Consider the following 19434-nt stretch of genomic DNA (forward strand, 5'->3'; position numbering starts at 1 on the left):
AACCAAAGCTCACGCTGATGTTGGCTTCGTTCTGTAGTTATTATCTGAACCATTCTGACATAGGACGGTCATCCTTGGAACAGGTTATATTGTCGTCAAGGGCTTATATAGGAAGGGAGAGGAGGGCGTGTTTGAAAAGTTTTATAGCCCATGTCCCTTCACAGGGGCTGGCCACTGATTGAGCAGAGCCCTATCTTATGAAAACCCAAATCTCACATTTTAGAAGCTAAAATCACATTTCATCCCATCATGAATAATTTCATATTCAAACATTTAAATTGAACAATTCCATGTGAATCCGATAACTCTGTGTAGACTTTCCACTGTAGAGTTTGTCATCTTATCATTGATAAGAATGTTTCAGATGGCAACTGAACTGACATCATATCCATTAAGTACCACCGCATATGTTCAATTGATCGGATTGCCAGAATATAGTTCATTTCCCCCCACCTTCTGATGTTCCCAGATTCTCTGTTAACCAAGGGTTTTGGGAATGTAACCTCCGTAGGGTAGAGAGTGGAAAAAGGGGGGAAGAGGTATTTATGACTGTCATAAACCTACCCCCAGGCCAACGTCATGACAGTGACAATGATCCAAAACACACGGCCAAGGCAACAACGGAGTGGCTCAAGAAGAAGCACATTAAGGTCCTGGAGTGGCCTAGCCAGTCTCCAGACCTTAATACATAGAAAATCTGTGGCTGCAGCTGAAGGTTCAAGTTGCCAATCGTCAGCCTCGGAACTTTAATGACTTGGAGAAGATCTGCAAAGAGGAGTGGGACAAAATCCCTCCTGAGACGTGTGTAAACCTGGTGGCCAACTACAAGAAGCATCTGACCTCTGTGATTGCCAACAAGGGTTTTGCCACCAAGTACTAAGTCATGTTTTGCAGAAGGGTCAAATGAAGTGGGGCAAAAAAGTATTTAGTCAGCCACCATTTAGTCAGTGCAAGTTCTCCCACTTAAAAAGATGAGAGGCCTGTAATTTTCATCATAGGTACACTTCAACTATGACAGACAAAATGAGGGGAAAACAATCCAGAAAATCACATTGTAGGATTTTTTTCAATGAATTTATTTGCAAATTATGGTGGAAAATAAGTATTTGGTCAATAACAAAAGTTTCTCAATACTTTGTTATATACCCTTTGTTGGCAATGACAGAGGTGAAGACTTACAGAAAATGTTTGACAAGGTTTTCACACACTGTTGCTGGTATTTTGGCCCATTCCTCCATGCAGATCTCCTCTAGAGCAGTGATGTTTTGGGGCTGTTGCTGGACAACACAGACTTTCAACTCCCTCCAAAGATTTTCTATGGGGTTGAGATCTGGAGACTGGCTAGGCCACTCCAGGACCTTGAAATGCTTCTTACGAAGCCACTCCTTCGTTGCCCGGGCGGTGTGTTTGGGATCATTGTCATGCTGAAAGACCCAGCCACGTTTCATCTTCAATGCCCTTGCTGATGGAAGGAGGTTTTCACTCAAAATATCACGATACATGGCCCCATTCATTATTTCCTTTACACGGATCAGTCTTCCTGGTCCCTTTGCAGAAAAACAGCCCCAAAGCATGATGTTTCCACCCCCATGCTTCACAGTAGGTATGGTGTTCTTTGGATGCAACTCAGCATTCTTTGTCCTCCAAACACGACGAGTTGAGTTTTTACCAAAAAGTTCTATTTTGATTTCATCTGACCATATGACATTCTCCCAATCTTCCTCTGGATCATCCAAATGCTCTCTAGCAAACTTCAGACGGGCCTGGACATGTACTGGCTTAAGCAGGGAGACACGCATGGCACTGCAGGATTTGAGTCCCTGGCGGCGTAGTGTGTTACTGACGGTAAGCTTTGTTACTGTGGTCCCAGCTCTCTACAGGTCATTCACTAGGTCCCCCCCGTGTGCTTCTGAGATTTTTGCTCACTGTTCTTGTGATCATTTTGACCCCACGGGGTGAGATCTTGCGTGGAGCCCCAGATCGAGGGAGATTATCAGTGGTCTTGTATGTCTTCCATTTCCTAATAATTGCTCCCACAGTTGATTTCTTCAAACCAAGCTGCTTACCTATTGCAGATTCAGTCTTCCCAGCCTGGTGCAGGTCTACACTTTTGTTTCTGGTGTCCTTTGACAGCTCTTTGGTCTTGGCCATAGTGGAGTTTGGAGTGTGACTGTTTGAGGTTGTGGACAGGTGTCTTTTATACTGATAAGTTCAAACAGGTTCCATTAGTACAGGTAATGAGTGGAGGACAGAGGAGCCTCTTAAAGAAGAAGTTACAGGTCTGTGAGAGCCAGAAATCTTGCTTGTTTGTAGGTGACCAAATACTTATTTTCCACCATATTTTCAAATAAATTAATAAAAAATCCTACAATGTGATTTTCTGGATATTTTTTTTCTCATTTTCTCATTCTGTCTGTCATAGTTGAAGTGTACCTATGATGAAAATTACAGGCCTCATCTTTTTAAGATGATTAATTGCCATTATGTGGTATTGTGTGTAGATTGAGGGGGGTAAACAATTAAATTAATTTTAGAACAAGGCTGTAACGTAACAAAATGTGGAAAAAGTCAAGTGGTCTTAATACTTCCCGACTGCACCGTAAATCACGGAGTCTATGGTGCTACAGATGACAAACAATTTGTTTGCCTTTCATTTGGGACTTATTAGCCTACTGATCAACAACATTAGCATAGGAGCATCAACCCAGCTTGTCACGCCTGTATGGAAGAACATAATACAGGCACCGCTGTTAGTTTGAGAACATAAAAGAACATCAATGCAAATTGGTCCAATGTAACATCATGAATTGTGATCAGAGATGCTTTTGAAACTTAGTCATTTTCCATGATCCACAGAAATTAAACAATTCTAAACAACTCACCTGGCTGGATGAAATTCAAAACAAATACATTGGCTAGTTTAGCTATATGTCAAGAAATGGGCGGGTTGTAACTTGGTCATACTGCTCCGATTGGATAGAGTGAGGCTGTAACTCCGCTCCCTTTCACATGTCTTTCACCTTCATTCCCTACAGTGGGCATCCTTATAAATCACTCTCTCCTTCCTTTCTCTACAGTGGGCATCCTTATAAATCACTCTCTCCTTCCTTTCTCTACAGTGGGCATCCTTATAAATCACTCTCTCCTTCCTTTCTCTACAGTGGGCATCCTTATAAATCACTCTCTCCTTCCTTTCTCTACAGTGGGCATCCTTATAAATCACTCTCTCCTTCCTTTCTCTACAGTGGGCATCCTTATAAATCACTCTCTCCTTCCTTTCTCTACAGTGGGCATCCTTATAAATCACTCTCTCTCCTTCCTTTCTCTACAGTGGGCATCCTTATAAATCTCTCTCTCCTTCCATTCCCTACAGTGGGCATCCTTATAAATCACTCTCTCCTTCCTTTCCCTACAGTGGGCATCCTTAGAAATCACACTCTCCCTTCCATTCCCTACAGTGGGCATCCTTAGAAATCACACTCTCCCTTCCATTCCCTACAGTGGGCATCCTTAGAAATCACACTCTCCCTTCCATTCCCTACAGTGGGCATCCCGTCCATAAAGTGGTGTGGAGCAGAGGGAGATTACAACGTGATGGTGATGGAGCTGCTAGGCCCCAGTCTGGAGGACCTGTTCAACTTCTGCTCCCGCAAGTTCAGCCTCAAGACTGTCCTGCTGCTGGCTGACCAGATGGTACAACACAACTCCTCTTCCTCATCATCACATTTACATTTGAGTCATTTAGCAGACGCTCTTATCCATAGCCACTTACAGTTAGTAGGATAGCCAGGTGGGACAAGCACGTCACAGTAAGTACAGTATTTCTTAGTTATCAACAAGGTTAGAGGGGAAAAGCCAAGTATGAGTGTTAGTTCAGGAAAGGCATTTTCCTCCTCCATCTCCTCCGCCTTTTTATCATATCATATGGTTTATAGGTTATTCTGTAAGATTTATTGTGATGGCATTTTCAAAGGATAGCCCTTGATTATATACACTGAGTGTACAAAACATTAGGTACACATTCCTAATATTAAGTTGCATCCCCTTTTGCCCTCAGAATAGCCTCTACATGTTAATGCAATGGCTTCCAACGGTTGTGGCAAGTTGGCTGGATGTTCTTTGGGTTGTTGACCCTTCTTGATACACACGGGAAACTGTTTAGCATCTAAAACCCAGCAACATTGCCGCTCTTGACCCTCTCAAACCGGTGCACCTGGTACCTACTACCATACCCCGTTCAAAAGCACCTGAATCTTAAAAGAAGGCTTAAAATCCTTCTCTAACCTGACTCCTCCCCTTCATCTACACTGATTTGAAGTGGATTTAACAGGTGACATCAATAAGGGATCATAGCTTTCACCTGGTCAGTCTGTCATGGAAAGACACTCGGTGTATAACGTTAGTGGATTTAATCAAGAACTGGAACTGATGATAGTCAACATTCCCTCTCTCCTACCCTTCCCCACTTTCTCCCCTCCTCTCTTCTCCAGATCAGCCGTATTGAGTACATCCACTCTAAGAACTTCATCCACAGAGATGTGAAGCCTGACAACTTCCTGATGGGCCTGGGCAAGAAGGGCAACCTGGTGTACATCATCGACTTTGGCCTGGCCAAGAAGTACCGCGACGCCCGCACACATCAGCACATCCCCTACCGCGAGAACAAGAACCTGACTGGCACCGCGCGCTACGCATCCATCAACACACACCTGGGGATAGGTTCAGTACTACTTGCAATATTGTGTGTTTGTGCATGTTTATTTGGCCCTTTATAGGCTGTGTGTAGTCATGGCTGGATTCTCAGAACTACTGTAGTAGGACTCTCACCAGTATTGTCCCTTCTCTCTCCTCTCTCTTCCTCCTTCCTCCCTCACTCTCCTCTTCTTTTCTCTTTTCCTTTATCCTCTATTCTCACGTCCTCTCCTCTTCCTCCTCGATTCTCCTGTCCTCTACCTTCTCCTCTATTATCCTTTCTCGTCTATTATCCTTTCTCGTCTATCCTTTCTCTTCTATTCTCCTATTCTCCTGTCCTCTTCTATTCTCCTGTCCTCTCTTCTATTCTCCTGTCCTCTTCTGCTGTCCTTTTTCTCCTGTCCTCTCCTCTCTCCTCTATTATCATTTCTCTTCTATTCTCCTCTCTCTCTCCTTATCCTTTCTCTTCTATTCTCCTGTCCTCTTCTATTCTCATTTACATTTAAGTCATTTAGCAGACGCTCTTATCTTCTATTCTCCTGTCCTCTCTTCTATTCTCCTGTCCTCTCTTCTATTCTCCTGTCCTCTCTTCTATTCTCCTGTCCTCTCTTCTATTCTCCTGTCCTCTCCTATTCTGCTGTCCTCTATTCTCCACTCCTCTATTCTCCCGCCCACTCCTCTATTCTCCCGCCCACTCCTCTATTCTCCCGCCCACTCCTCTATTCTCCCGCCCACTCCTCTATTCTCCCGCCCACTCCACTATTCTATTCTCCCGTCCTCTCCTCTATTCTCCCGTCCCCTCTCCTTTCCTCTATTCTCCTGTCCACTCCTCTATTCTCCCGTCCTCTCTCCTTTCCTCTATTCTCCTGTCCACTCCTCTATTCTCCCGTCCACTCCTCTATTCTCTATTCTCCTGTCCACTCCTCTATTCTCCCGTCCTCTCTCCGCTCCTCTATTCTCCCGTCCGCTCCTCTATTCTCCCGTCCGCTCCTCTATTCTCCCGTCCGCTCCTCTATTCTCCCGTCCTCTCTCCTTTCCTCTATTCTCCCGTCCCCTGTCCTTTCCTCTATTCTCCCGTCCACTCTCCTTTCCTCTATTCTCCCGTCCTCTCTCCTTTCCTCTATTCTCCCGTCCCCTGTCCTTTCCTCTATTCTCCCGTCCACTCTCCTTTCCTCTATTCTCCCGTCCACTCTCCTTTCCTCTATTCTCCCGTCCACTCTCCTTTCCTCTATTCTCCCGTCCACTCTCCTTTCCTCTATTCTCCCGTCCACTCTCCTTTCCTCTATTCTCCCGTCCTCTCTCCTTTCCTCTATTCTCCCGTCCTCTCTCCGCTCCTCTATTCTCCCGTCCTCTCTCCGCTCCTCTATTTTCCTGTCCACTCCTCTATTCTCCTGTCCCCTCTCCTTTCCTCTATTCTCCCGCCCTCTATTTTCCTGTCCACTCCTCTATTTTCCTGTCCCCTCTCCGCTCCTCTATTTTCCTGTCCCCTCTCCGCTCCTCTATTCTTCCGTCCTCTCTCCGCTCCTCTATTCTTCCGTCCTCTCTCCGCTCCTCTATTCTTCCGTCCTCTCTCCGCTCCTCTATTCTCCCGTCCTCTCTCCGCTCCTCTATTCTTCCGTCCTCTCTCCGCTCCTCTATTCTCCCGTCCCTCTCTCCGCTCCTCTATTCTCTATTCTCCCGTCCTCCTTCTCTATTCTCCCGTCCGCTCCTCTATTCTTCCGTCCTCTCTCCTTTCCTCTATTCTCCCGTCCTTTCCTCTATTCTCCCGTCCTCTCTCCTTTCCTCTATTCTCCTGTCCTCTCTCCGCTCCGCTCCTCTATTCTCCCATCCTCTCTCCGCTCCTCTATTCTCCTGTCCACTCCTCTATTCTCCCGTCCTCTCTCCGCTCCTCTATTCTCCCGTCCACTCCTCTATTCTCCCGTCCTCTCTCCGCTCCTCTATTCTCCTCTCCTTTCCTCTATTCTCCCGTCTCCTCTCCTTTCCTCTATTCTCCCGTCCCCTCTCCTTTCCTCTATTCTCCCGTCCTCTCTCCTTTCCTCTATTCTCCCATCCTCTCTCCGCTCCTCTAATCTCCCGTCCTCTCCTCTATTCTCCCGTCCCCTCTCCTTTCCTCTATTCTCCGTCCTCTATTCTCCTGTCCGCTCCTCTATTCTCCCGTCCCCTCTCCGCTCCTCTATTCTCCCGTCCCCTCTCCGCTCCTCTATTCTCCCGTCCCCTCTCCGCTCCTCTATTCTCCCGTCCCCTCTCCGCTCCTCTATTCTCCCGTCCTCTCCTCTATTCTCCCGTCCGCTCCTCTATTCTCCTGTCCTCTCTCCGCTCCTCTATTCTCCTGTCCCCTCTCCTTTCCTCTATTCTCCTTTCCTCTATTCTCCCGTCCTCTCCTTTCCTCTATTCTCCGTCCTCTATTCTCCTGTCCACTCCTCTATTCTCTATTCTCCCGTCCTCTCTCCGCTCCTCTATTCTTCCGTCCTCTATTCTCCTGTCCACTCCTCTATTCTCTATTCTCTATTCTTCCGTCCTCTCTCCTTTCCTCTATTCTCCCGTCCACTCCTCTATTCTCCCATCCTCTCTCCGCTCCTCTATTCTCCCGTCCTCTCTCCGCTCCTCTATTTTCCTGTCCACTCCTCTATTCTCCCGTCCTCTCCCGTCCACTCCTCTATTCTCCCGTCCTCTCTCCGCTCCTCTATCCTCCCTCCGCTCCTCTATTCTTCCATCCTCTCTCCGCTCCTCTATTCTCCCGTCCACTCCTCTATTCTCCCTCTCCCGTCCACTCCTCTATTCTCTCCACTCCTCTATTTTTCCTGTCCTCTATTCTCCCGCTCCTCTATTCTCCCGTTCTCTCTCCACTCCTCTATTTTCCTGTCCTCTCTCCGCTCCTCTATTCTCCCGTCCTCTCTCCGCTCCTCTATTTTCCTGTCCACTCCTCTATTCTCCCGTCCTCTCTCCGCTCCTCTATTTTCCTGTCCACTCCTCTATTCTCCCGTCCTCTCTCCGCTCCTCTATTCTCCCGTCCCCTCTCCTTTCCTCTATTTTCCCGTCCCCTCTCCGCTCCTCTATTCTCCCGTCCTCTCTCCGCTCCTCTATTCTCCCGTCCTCTCTCCGCTCCTCTATTCTCCCGTCCTCTCTCTGCTCCTCTATTCTTCCGTCCCCTCTCCGCTCCTCTATTCTTCCGTCCCCTCTCCGCTCCTCTATTCTCCCGTCCTCTCTCCGCTCCTCTATTCTCTATTCTCCCGTCCGCTTCTCTATTCTCCCGTCCTCTCTCCGCTCCTATATTCTCTATTCTCCCGTCCCCTCTCCTTTCCTCTATTCTCCCGTCCACTCCTCTATTCTCCCGTCCTCTCTCCTTTCCTCTATTCTCCTGTCCTCTCTCCGCTCCGCTCCTCTATTCTCCTGTCCACTCCTCTATTCTCCCGTCCTCTCTCCGCTCCTCTATTCTCCCGTCCACTCCTCTATTCTCCCGTCCTCTCTCCGCTCCTCTATTCTCCTCTCCTTTCCTCTATTCTCCCGTCCCCTCTCCTTTCCTCTATTCTCCCGTCCCCTCTCCTTTCCTCTATTCTCCCGTCCACTCCTCTATTCTCCCGTCCTCTCTCCTTTCCTCTATTCTCCTGTCCTCTCTCCGCTCCGCTCCTCTATTCTCCCATCCTCTCTCCGCTCCTCTATTCTCCTGTCCACTCCTCTATTCTCCCGTCCTCTCTCCGCTCCTCTATTCTCCCGTCCACTCCTCTATTCTCCCGTCCTCTCTCCGCTCCTCTATTCTCCTCTCCTTTCCTCTATTCTCCCGTCCCCTCTCCTTTCCTCTATTCTCCCGTCCCCTCTCCTTTCCTCTAATCTCCCGTCCTCTCTCCTTTCCTCTATTCTCCTGTCCACTCCTCTATTCTCCCGTCCTCTCTCCGCTCCTCTATTCTCCTGTCCACTCCTCTATTCTCCCGTCCTCTCTCCGCTCCTCTATTCTCCCGTCCACTCCTCTATTCTCCCGTCCTCTCTCCGCTCCTCTATTCTCCTCTCCTTTCCTCTATTCTCCCGTCCCCTCTCCTTTCCTCTATTCTCCCGTCCCCTCTCCTTTCCTCTAATCTCCCGTCCTCTCTCCGCTCCTCTATTCTCCTCTCCTTTCCTCTATTCTCCCGTCCCCTCTCCTTTCCTCTATTCTCCCGTCCCCTCTCCTTTCCTCTAATCTCCCGTCCTCTCTCCGTCCTCTATTCTCCTGTCCGCTCCTCTATTCTCCCATCCTCTCTCCGCTCCTCTATTCTCCCGTCCTCTCTCCGCTCCTCTATTCTCCCGTCCTCTCTCCGCTCCTCTATTCTCCCGTCCTCTCTCCGCTCCTCTATTTTCCTGTCCACTCCTCTATTTTCCTGTCCCCTCTCCGCTCCTCTATTCTTCCGTCCTCTCTCCGCTCCTCTATTTTCCCGTCCTCTCTCCGCTCCTCTATTTTCCTGTCCCCTCTCCGCTCCTCTATTCTTCCGTCCTCTCTCCGCTCCTCTATTCTTCCGTCCTCTCTCCGCTCCTCTATTCTTCCGTCCTCTCTCCGCTCCTCTATTCTCCCGTCCTCTCTCCGCTCCTCTATTCTCCCGTCCTCTCTCCGCTCCTCTATTCTCCCGTCCTCTCTCCGCTCCTCTATTCTCTATTCTCCCGTCCGCTTCTCTATTCTCCCGTCCGCTCCTCTATTCTTCCGTCCTCTCTCCTTTCCTCTATTCTCCCGTCCACTCCTCTATTCTCCCGTCCTCTCTCCTTTCCTCTATTCTCCTGTCCTCTCTCCGCTCCGCTCCTCTATTCTCCCATCCTCTCTCCGCTCCTCTATTCTCCTGTCCACTCCTCTATTCTCCCGTCCTCTCTCCGCTCCTCTATTCTCCCGTCCACTCCTCTATTCTCCCGTCCTCTCTCCGCTCCTCTATTCTCCTCTCCTTTCCTCTATTCTCCCGTCCCCTCTCCTTTCCTCTATTCTCCGTCCTCTATTCTCCTGTCCGCTCCTCTATTCTCCCATCCTCTCTCCGCTCCTCTATTCTCCCGTCCCCTCTCCGCTCCTCTATTCTCCCGTCCCCTCTCCGCTCCTCTATTCTCCCGTCCCCTCTCCGCTCCTCTATTCTCCCGTCCCCTCTCCGCTCCTCTATTCTCCTGTCCTCTCTCCGCTCCTCTATTCTCCTGTCCCCTCTCCTTTCCTCTATTCTCCTTTCCTCTATTCTCCCGTCCTCTCCTTTCCTCTATTCTCCGTCCTCTATTCTCCTGTCCACTCCTCTATTCTCTATTCTCCCGTCCTCTCTCCGCTCCTCTATTCTTCCGTCCTCTATTCTCCTGTCCACTCCTCTATTCTCTATTCTCTATTCTTCCGTCCTCTCTCCTTTCCTCTATTCTCCCGTCCACTCCTCTATTCTCCCATCCTCTCTCCGCTCCTCTATTCTCCCGTCCTCTCTCCGCTCCTCTATTTTCCTGTCCACTCCTCTATTCTCCCGTCCTCTCCCGTCCACTCCTCTATTCTTCCGTCCTCTCTCCGCTCCTCTATTCTCCCGTCCACTCCTCTATTCTTCCATCCTCTCTCCGCTCCTCTATTCTCCCGTCCACTCCTCTATTCTCCCGTTCTCTCTCCACTCCTCTATTTTCCTGTCCTCTCTCCGCTCCTCTATTCTCCCGTCCTCTCTCCGCTCCTCTATTTTCCTGTCCACTCCTCTATTCTCCCGTCCTCTCTCCACTCCTCTATTTTCCTGTCCACTCCTCTATTCTCCCGTCCTCTCTCCGCTCCTCTATTCTCCCGTCCCCTCTCCTTTCCTCTATTCTCCCGTCCTCTCTCCGCTCCTCTATTCTCCCGTCCTCTCTCCGCTCCTCTATTCTCCCGTCCTCTATTCTCCGCTCCTCTATTCTCCCGTCCCTCTCCGCTCCTCTATTCTCCCGTCCTCTCTCCGCTCCTCTATTCTATTCTCCCGTCCCTATTCTCCGCTCCCTCTATTCTCCCGTCCTCTCTCCGCTCCTCTATTCTCCCGTCCTCTCTCCGCTCCTCTATTCTCTATTCTCCCGTCCCTTCTCTATTCTCCCGTCCTCTCTCCGCTCCTATATTCTCTATTCTCCCGTCCCCTCTCCTTTCCTCTATTCTCCGCTCCTCTATTCTCCCGTCCCTCTCCTTTCTCTATTCTCCTGTCTATTCTCCGCTCCGTCCTCTATTCTCCGCTCCTCTATTCTCCCGTCCTCTCTCCGCTCCTCTATTCTCTCCCGTCCACTCCTCTATTCTCCCGTCCCTCTCCGCTCCTCTATTCTCCCGTCTCTCCTCTCCTATTCTCCCTCCCCTCTCCTTTCCTCCCGTCCCCCTCTCCGTCCTCTCTCCTTTCCTCTATTCTCTCCGCTCCGTCCTCTATTCTCCCATCCTCTCTCCGCTCCTCTATTCTCCCGTCCTCTCTCCCTCCTCTATTCTCTATTCTCCCGTCCGCTCCTCTATTCTCCCGTCCTCCTCTCCGCTCCTCTATTCTCCTATCCTTTCCTCTATTCTCCCGTCCCCTCTCCTTTCCTCTATTCTCCCGTCCTCCTTTCCTCTATCTTCTCCCTTTCCTCTATTCTCCTTTCCTCTATTCTCCTGTCCTCTCTCCGCTCCTCTATTCTCCTGTCCACTCCTCTATTCTCTATTCTGTCCACTCCTCTATTCTCCCGTCCTCTCTCCGCTCCTCTATTCTCCCGTCCCCTCTCCTTTCCTCCTATTCTCCCGTCCCCTCTCCTTTCCTCTATTCTCCCGTCCTCTCTCCGCTCCTCTATTCTCCTCTCCTTTCCTCTATTCTCCCGTCCCCTCTCCTTTCCTCTATTCTCCCGTCCCCTCTCCTTTCCTCTATTCTCCCGTCCTCTCTCCTTTCCTCTATTCTCCTGTCCTCTCTCCCGCTCCGCTCCTCTATTCTCCCATCCTCTCTCCGCTCCTCTATTCTCTCCTGCTCCATTCTCCCTCCTCTATTCTATTCCCGTCCTCTCTCCGCTCCTCTATTCTCCCGTCCACTCCTCTATTCTCCCGTCCTCTCTCCGCTCCTCTATTCTCCTCTCCTTCCCCTCTATTCTCCCGTCCCCTCTCCTTTCCTCTATTCTATTCCCGTCCCCTCTCCTTTCCTCTATTCTCCCGTCCTCTCTCCTTTCCTCTATTCTCCGTCCCTCCTCTATTCTCCTGTCCTCTCTCCGCTCCTCTATTCTCCCTCTCCGCTCTATTCTCTATTCTCCTCCCGTCCTCCGCTCCTCTATTCTCCCGTCCACTCCTCTATTCTCCCGTCCTCTCTCCGCTCCTCTATTCTCCCGTCCACTCCTCTATTCTCCCGTCCTCTCTCCGCTCCTCTATTCCCCTCTCCTTTCCTCTATTCTCCCGTCCCCTCTCCTTTCCTCTATTCTCCCGTCCACTCCCTCTATTCTCCCGTCCTCTCTCCTTTCCTCTATTCTCCTGTCCTCTCTCCGCTCCGCTCCTCTATTCTCCCATCCTCCTCCGCTCCTCTATTCTCCTGTCCACTCCCTATTCTCCCTCCTTCTCCGCTCCTCTATTCTCCTCTCCTTTCCTCTATTCTCCCGTTTCTCTCCTTTCCTCTCCCGTCCCTCTCTCTTCCTCTATTCTCCCGTCCTCTCCCTTTCCTCTATTCTCCTGTCCTCTCTCCCTCCTCTATTCTTCTCCCCGTCTATTCTCCCTCTCCGCTCCTCTATTCTCCTCCTCCTTTCCTCTATTCTCCGTCCCCTCTCCTTTCCTCTATTCTCCCGTCCCCTCTCCCTTTCCTCTCTATTCTTCCGTCCTCTATTCTCTCCGCTCCTCTTTCCTCTATTCTCCGTCCTCTCTCCTTTCCTCTATTCTCCCGTCCCTCTCCTTTCCTCTATTCTCCCGTCCCCTCTCCTTTCCTCTATTCTCCCGTCCCCTCTCCTTTTCTATTCTCCCGTCCCTCTCCTTTCCTCTATTCTCCCGTCCCCTCTCCTTTCCTCTATTCTCCCGTCCCCTCTCCTTTCCTCTATTCTCCCGTCCCCTCTCCTTTCCTCTATTCTCCCGTCCCCTCTCCTTTCCTCTATTCTCCCGTCCCCTCTCCTTTCCTCTATTCTCCTGTCCTCTATTCTCCGCTCCGCTCCTCTATTCTCCCATCCTCTCTCCGCTCCTCTATTCTCCTGTCCACTCCTCTATTCTCCCGTCCTCTCTCCGCTCCTCTATTCTCACGTCCTCTCTCCGCTCCTCTATTCTCACGTCCTCTCTCCGCTCCTCTATTCTCACGTCCTCTCTCCTCTCTCCGCTCCTCTATTCTCACGTCCTCTCTCCGCTCCTCTATTCTATTCTCCGTCCCTATTTTCCCGTCCCCTCTCCGCTCCTCTATTTTTCTCTCCGCTCCTCTATTTTCCCGTCCCCTCTCCGCTCCTCTATTCTCACGTCCTCTCTCCGCTCCTCTATTCTCACGTCCTCTCTCCGCTCCTCTATTCTCACGTCCTCTCTCCGCTCCTCTATTCTCACGTCCTCTCTCCGCTCCTCTATTCTCCCGTCCCCTCTCTCCGCTCCTCTATTTTCCCGTCCCCTCTCCGCTCCTCTATTTTCCCGTCCCCTCTCCGCTCCTCTATTTTCCCGTCCCCTCTCCGCTCCTCTATTTTCCCGTCCCCTCTCCGCTCCTCTATTTTCCCGTCCCCTCTCCGCTCCTCTATTTTCCCGTCCCCTCTCCGCTCCTCTATTCTCCTGTCCTCTCTCCGCTCCTCTATTCTCCCGTCCCCTCTCCTTTCCTCTATTCTCCTGTCCACTCCTCTATTCTCCCATCCTCTCTCTTTTATTCTCCTCTACAGGCATTCATATGGTTTTGTTTGAAATAAGATCAGTATAGTGTCTCCTCTCTCCCTCTGCAGAACAGTCTCGTCGTGATGACCTGGAGTCTCTGGGTTATGTCCTGATGTACTTCAACCTGGGCTCTCTGCCCTGGCAGGGCCTCAAGGCCGCCACCAAGAGACAGAAGTACGAACGCATCAGTGAGAAAAAGATGTCTACCCCCATCGAGGTGCTCTGCAAGGGATACCCCTGTGAGTAGCTGGAGTCTCATCTCTGACACATAGGGTTTCTTTATCCTGGGTTTACAACACTAACTATGAGTGTGTTAGTTAACTCACTTCAAGGAGTCTTTTAACACCAAGCTAAATCAATAGCTGTGTTTGAATTCCCATGTTTGTCACGTAAATGGAGTATATAGTACGCATATTGGTCATAGTATGGCTTCAAAAAGATTTCAGATTTGAAAGAAATGGCAGAAGATATTTAGCCGACGTGCGACGAGAGCAGATACAACTTTGTTGATTTAACTAATTATAAACATTTTGAGCAATGTAATGAATTTTTAAATAAGTTACATTACATGTTATGTTGACTAACAATTTGTTAGCTACGCTATCCTAACGAACTACATAGCATATCATTACAGCAATATGTACCAGGTATGTTAGCTACCTACTGTAGTTGGCTACTAGTACATCGAACTTGCCAGTATATTGACTTTATGCTATATAACTACCCAATGTTTATTGACTTGATTATTCACGTCATTCATAGTTGAGCTTAGTTAGCTAAGCTATCTACTCCGATTTCAGAGCACTCTCGTCTGACTGCCAGAGGCTGGGTGCAAAAAAACTGAATATCCTAACGCTCAACACCGTTGAATGTGGTCCGTGTCAGTAAATGTTTTCAAAAAAGAGCGCACTCTTGCACTCCAGATTGAATTTAAAAACACACTTGATGTCTAGCTAGTCATTTGTTATGCTAACAAGCTAGCAAGAGGTTGCATCGCAACAGCATCAACTTCCGGTAGACAGGCGACGCGCTATTACACTCAACTGAAAACATACCGGTCGTTTACAGTATACTAAAATGAACTAATAGTATGTAGTATACAGTATGTTAGTATGGGTATTTGAACACAGCTAATTTGTATTTGACCCAAGTCTTTGGTGACCCTCTGTGGCCCACTCTATCCACAGCTGAGTTCTCCACCTACCTGAACTTCTGTCGTTCTCTGCGGTTCGATGACAAGCCAGACTACTCGTACCTCAGACAGCTGTTCAGAAACTTGTTCCACAGACAGGGCTTCTCCTACGACTACGTCTTTGACTGGAACATGCTTAAGTTTGTGAGTACTGCATCCAGTGCGTGACTTGGGCAGGAGTTCACTGGAGCGGAGTACCGGCACCTCAAATGTTCTACTGTTTGAGCCCCTGTTCCTCTTCTAGAATATTAACTAAAAGTATTGTGGAGCTCCTGCACCTAAATATAAACAGTTCCAGCACCCAAAATGAGTACCGGCACCTATTTCAGTGTAGAACTGACTGCATCCCTATGAACAATTATTGCATGTCTATTAACCATTTATCTATTTTGTCCTTATTTTTCATTCAATTTCCACTAATTTTAAATGCAATTACACATGAGTTCTATATTACATTAACACAGTTGATTATAAACATGATTCATTTTGAATCCCTGCCACCTTTCCTAACTTGCATGTTCATCTTTCTGCCTCAGGGGGCCAGCAGAACAGCCGAGGATGGGGAGCGGGAGAGGAGAGAGGCAGATGAGAGGATCGGGGGAGGACCTAGGGCACCCCGTGCCCTACCCCCGGGCGGCAACCCCCCTGGGCGAGTAGACAGGATCCGGAATGGCCCCAATGCAGCATTTTCTAACCCTGCTTCCAGAGGAGTCCCACAGTCAGGTGAGTCATGAGGCCGACAGTAACCCTGCCTCCAGAGGAGTCCCACAGTCAGGTGAGTCATGAGGCCGACAGTAACCCTGCCTCCAGAGGAGTCCCACAGTCAGGTGAGTCATGAGGCCGACAGTAACCCTGCCTCCAGAGGAGTCCCACAGTCAGGTGAGTCATGAGGCCGACAGTAACCCTGCCTCCAGAGGAGTCACAGTCAGGTGAGTCATGAGGCCGACAGTAACCCTGCCTCCAGAGGAGTCACAGTCAGGTGAGTCATGAGGCCGACAGTAACCCTGCCTCCAGAGGAGTCCCACAGTCAGGTGAGTCATGAGGCTCCAGAGGAGTCCCAGTCAGGTGAGTCATGAGGCTCCAGACCCTGCCTCCAGAGGAGTCCCACAGTCAGGTGAGTCATGAGGCCGACAGTAACCCTGCCTCCAGAGGAGTCCCACAGTCAGGTGAGTCATGAGGCCGACAGTAAGTCCCCCTGCCTCCAGAGGAGTCCCACAGTCAGGTGAGTCATGAGGCCGACAGTAACCCTGCCTCCAGAGGAGTCCCACAGTCAGGTGAGTCATGAGGCCGACAGTAACCCTGCCTCCAGAGGAGTCCCACAGTCAGGTGAGTCATGAGGCCGACAGTAACCCTGCCTCCAGAGGAGTCCCACAGTCAGGTGAGTCATGAGGCCGACAGTAACCCTGCCTCCAGAGGAGTCCCACAGTCAGGTGAGTCATGAGGCCGACAGTAACCCTGCCTCCAGAGGAGTCCCACAGTCAGGTGAGTCATGAGGCAGACAGTAACCCTGCCTCCAGAGGAGTCCCACAGTCAGGTGAGTCATGAGGCAGACAGTAACCCTGCCTCCAGAGGAGTAAGTCCCTGTAACCCTGCCTCCAGAGGAGTCCCACAGTCAGGTGAGTCATGAGGCAGACAGTAACCCTTCCTCCAGAGGAGTCCCACAGTCAGGTGAGTCATGAGGCAGACAGTAGTCGAAAAAGGTCTGCATTCTTAGAATGAAGGCGAAATTACAAAGAAAAATGTTATTCCATTTGGACTAAAACATTATTTTCATTTGTACTTTAATTCTAAGAGTCTGGACCTTCTCTTTTTCTACTACTGAGTCTCCTACAGGTCTATGCCCCAATTACTTAGGAATACTACGAGTGTGGAAGGTTTTTTACTTCATAAAGTAGACATGAAATGACTGCGTAAACACGAGGGAGGGGAGGGTGTGTAAACTAAACCACTTACTGAATTCACAACTCCAGTTTGTAACCCTCTAGTTCCCCATTGGTCTCTTAAACAATCTGTTGTGTTTGGACTCAACTGAGGAAACTATGAAGAAAGTCCACAATGTGCAAGCTTTTGTTCCAGCCCAGCACTAGATTCCATTTCACCAAGTGTGTGTGTGTTTGTGTGTAGGGAACCGGTCCCCGCAGGCTGTGTCCCGTGCAGAGCGAGAGAGGAAGGTGGCCATGAGGCTCCACCGCGGCGCCCCCGCTAACATCTCCTCCTCTGATCTCACCGCACAGATGGGCCAATCACGCATCGCCACATCACAGGTCAGCTACCTACCATTGTATAGCTCTCTCTCGCTCTGCTCCCCTGAACCCCACTGCTTCCCTTCCTAAAAGTGATTGAAGTTTGTCTGCCTGTGTATGTGAATGTATAGTATGTCTGTTGAATGCACTACACCTTATACTAACCCTATGCCGTCTGTTAACCCCCTCTCCTTTTCGTCAGGTCAGTGTGCCATTTGAACACCTGGGGAAGTGAGCTGCTCCTCAGGCCCTCTGGACACTGGCAGGTAAGGACCCGCCAGACAACACTCAGTAAACTATGGACCAACTGTAACCTGTACCATCAATGCATAATTGGGTTGGTTGTTTAGCAACAAAACCGACTTGAGCGCAACTATGGGGCAAAACAGGCGGGGTTGTCTTAGATTGGAGATATGTCAACTATATTTAATCTCCAACGTTTATTGAAAACAAACTAATTTGCATAATGAGCACTCGTTGTCTCTCAAATACCAAATACATTGTTACGGTTGTTGGTTAGCTAGCTAGCAAATTTGAACGATATCAGCCTATATCAATTCAGTCAAAACACCTCAAAACAATCTGAAACAAGTCACCTATTATTTGCCACATAGCTAGCAACAATGACAAGAAGCTGCCATCTGACTGTTCAGAATCACAACAAAGCACGGCTTCCGGCCCTGTCAATGCGCTCACATCATTTTCGTGACATTGTTAGCCAACCCGTCTATTTGTGTGTGTAATAATAATGTATATAATCTCAATATACAGTATAATAATATATATAATTATTTTATACAGTATAATAATAATAATAATAATAATAATAATAATAATATATGCCATTGAGCAGACGCTTTTATACAAAGCAGTCCCAGCAGGAATCGAACCCACAACACTTGGCATTGCAAGCGCTGTGCTCTAGTCTACTGTCTTTTCCAGACAGGCCCACTACTCATGTTAGTGAGTCACATACACAGCTCTCAAGTATGGATTTGCCCCTAAGTATGCTTATGCTTAATTTAGTGAAATTTGTTGCAAATGTGTGTAAAAAGGGAAGTAAAAACAGTAAATATATTACTTTTTTTTGCAGCCATGGTAGCAAGGTATCAAATACCTACTTAATCCTGTTGGATGAAAAAACATGAGTGGGTCAACGACAATGAAGACGGATTAAAGAATGAAGACGGATTAAAGAATGAAGACAGGAGAATAAAAGGAGAGGAAGTTGCAATGGATGTGAGACGGGAACGCTTGTCCAATATGACTGTAGTTAACTGGGAGAAAATATGAAAAGAGGAAGGATTGAGAAGTGAAAGACACTCTCTTGGCCTAGCCTTGCTTCCCAGGCTTGTGAGACCTTTGCCTCGGCTGGTGAATGAGTCCTGGTTCACTCATTATGCTGGCTATGTGATCCGTGGGACACGTCTGTCAGAAGCTCAATGCCCAAAAAGAGATGTCAGTACAAAATGGGCAAATTCTGATTATTCTAGCTGAGGTGGTGTTGTATGGGCAAATGTGTTGGTTAAAAACACACACAGTCGAAACCGTTTGTCTCACGTTGAATGTCCAATTGATGACAGCTACATTTCGAGCTAAGGTGTGTGTTTATAATAATAATATCTGGGAATATTACAGAGGGTCAAGTAGTCGGCAAGAAGATCTGTCAAGAGGAATTTGGGGGAAATGGAAGATATGCAGAGAGAGGTAGGAAGAGATGTGGAACAACATTGTTCAGGGAGGGAGGGGGGGGGGTGAATAGTAAAGAAGTGAATGAATGTGAAAGTGTTTGAATCAGAGTTGCTTATCGAGGTGGGGTTGCATATAGTCTGTATATGTCAATGTCTTATTGTCTTACTGTTTTTTTCGTACTCTTGGTTTCAGCAAGCCAAGGACCGACCGCAAGTCAGAGGAGGAAGGGGATGGTAGGAGACTTAGAGAGATGGACTGTCACCCATTTTCTCTTAACGTCTTCACTGTTTAGGAATAATTCTGAGTAGATTTTAACCAAGTGTTAAACAAGGACATTTTGGTTCTACAACACTTCCTATTAACATTATTGACACATTTACATTGAGGTTTCACTCCTCTTTGTGTATGTGCTCACAGTATTCTATTTACATTAGTCAACAGCAGAGAGCTAATAATATCCCTTCAAATGATGGTGGACAATGTAATAAAGGACCTTATCATTAAGAGGGGGCGGCTTTGCAAGAATATTTTTGAGTATTGGTCTTGGTTATTATGATAAGTCAACAAGCCTTATTACTCTGAAGATGTGAGAAGGTGCATGGGAGAAATGAAGAGGTTGGATTTCAAAGTTATATGCTCAATTGCTGTTATTTTTTTATCTCTGTAAATATGTTTTTGTGTAAAGCCAGAATGTGCTAGGTTATTTTAAGATGCCAATGTAGTAATAGAGATTTATTGACCTGCTGGAGGGTTTGGTTGGGTGGGAGGGAGGGAGTTAGATGAAAGGTAGGCCTATGCCTGCATGGGCCAGGGCAGATCATAATACAGATGGAATGGAGTTGTGTGGGTTCTTTACCATGCTTAATCTTTATTAC

General features: G+C 48.5%; 1 protein-coding gene across 3 annotated transcripts in view; it reads left to right on the forward strand.

Annotated features, from left to right (window-relative positions):
• Positions 1–19065, forward strand: part of LOC124038533 (casein kinase I-like) — a 30625-nt gene extending 11560 nt beyond the window's left edge. For all 3 annotated transcript variants that reach the window (XM_046354541.1, XM_046354542.1, XM_046354543.1), the window contains exons 4-12: positions 3545–3693; positions 4491–4719; positions 13501–13671; positions 14620–14768; positions 15161–15347; positions 16749–16888; positions 17070–17133; positions 17961–18574; positions 18752–19065. In XM_046354541.1, the coding sequence (XP_046210497.1) occupies positions 3545–3693; positions 4491–4719; positions 13501–13671; positions 14620–14768; positions 15161–15347; positions 16749–16888; positions 17070–17102 (1058 nt within the window). In that variant the 3' untranslated portion in view covers positions 17103–17133; positions 17961–18574; positions 18752–19065. The remainder of the gene's footprint in view (positions 1–3544; positions 3694–4490; positions 4720–13500; positions 13672–14619; positions 14769–15160; positions 15348–16748; positions 16889–17069; positions 17134–17960; positions 18575–18751) is intronic.
• The last annotated feature ends 369 nt before the right edge of the window (positions 19066–19434 follow it).

Source organism: Oncorhynchus gorbuscha, linkage group LG06 (assembly GCF_021184085.1).
Source record: "Oncorhynchus gorbuscha isolate QuinsamMale2020 ecotype Even-year linkage group LG06, OgorEven_v1.0, whole genome shotgun sequence".
Taxonomy (NCBI): Eukaryota; Metazoa; Chordata; class Actinopteri; order Salmoniformes; family Salmonidae; genus Oncorhynchus; species Oncorhynchus gorbuscha.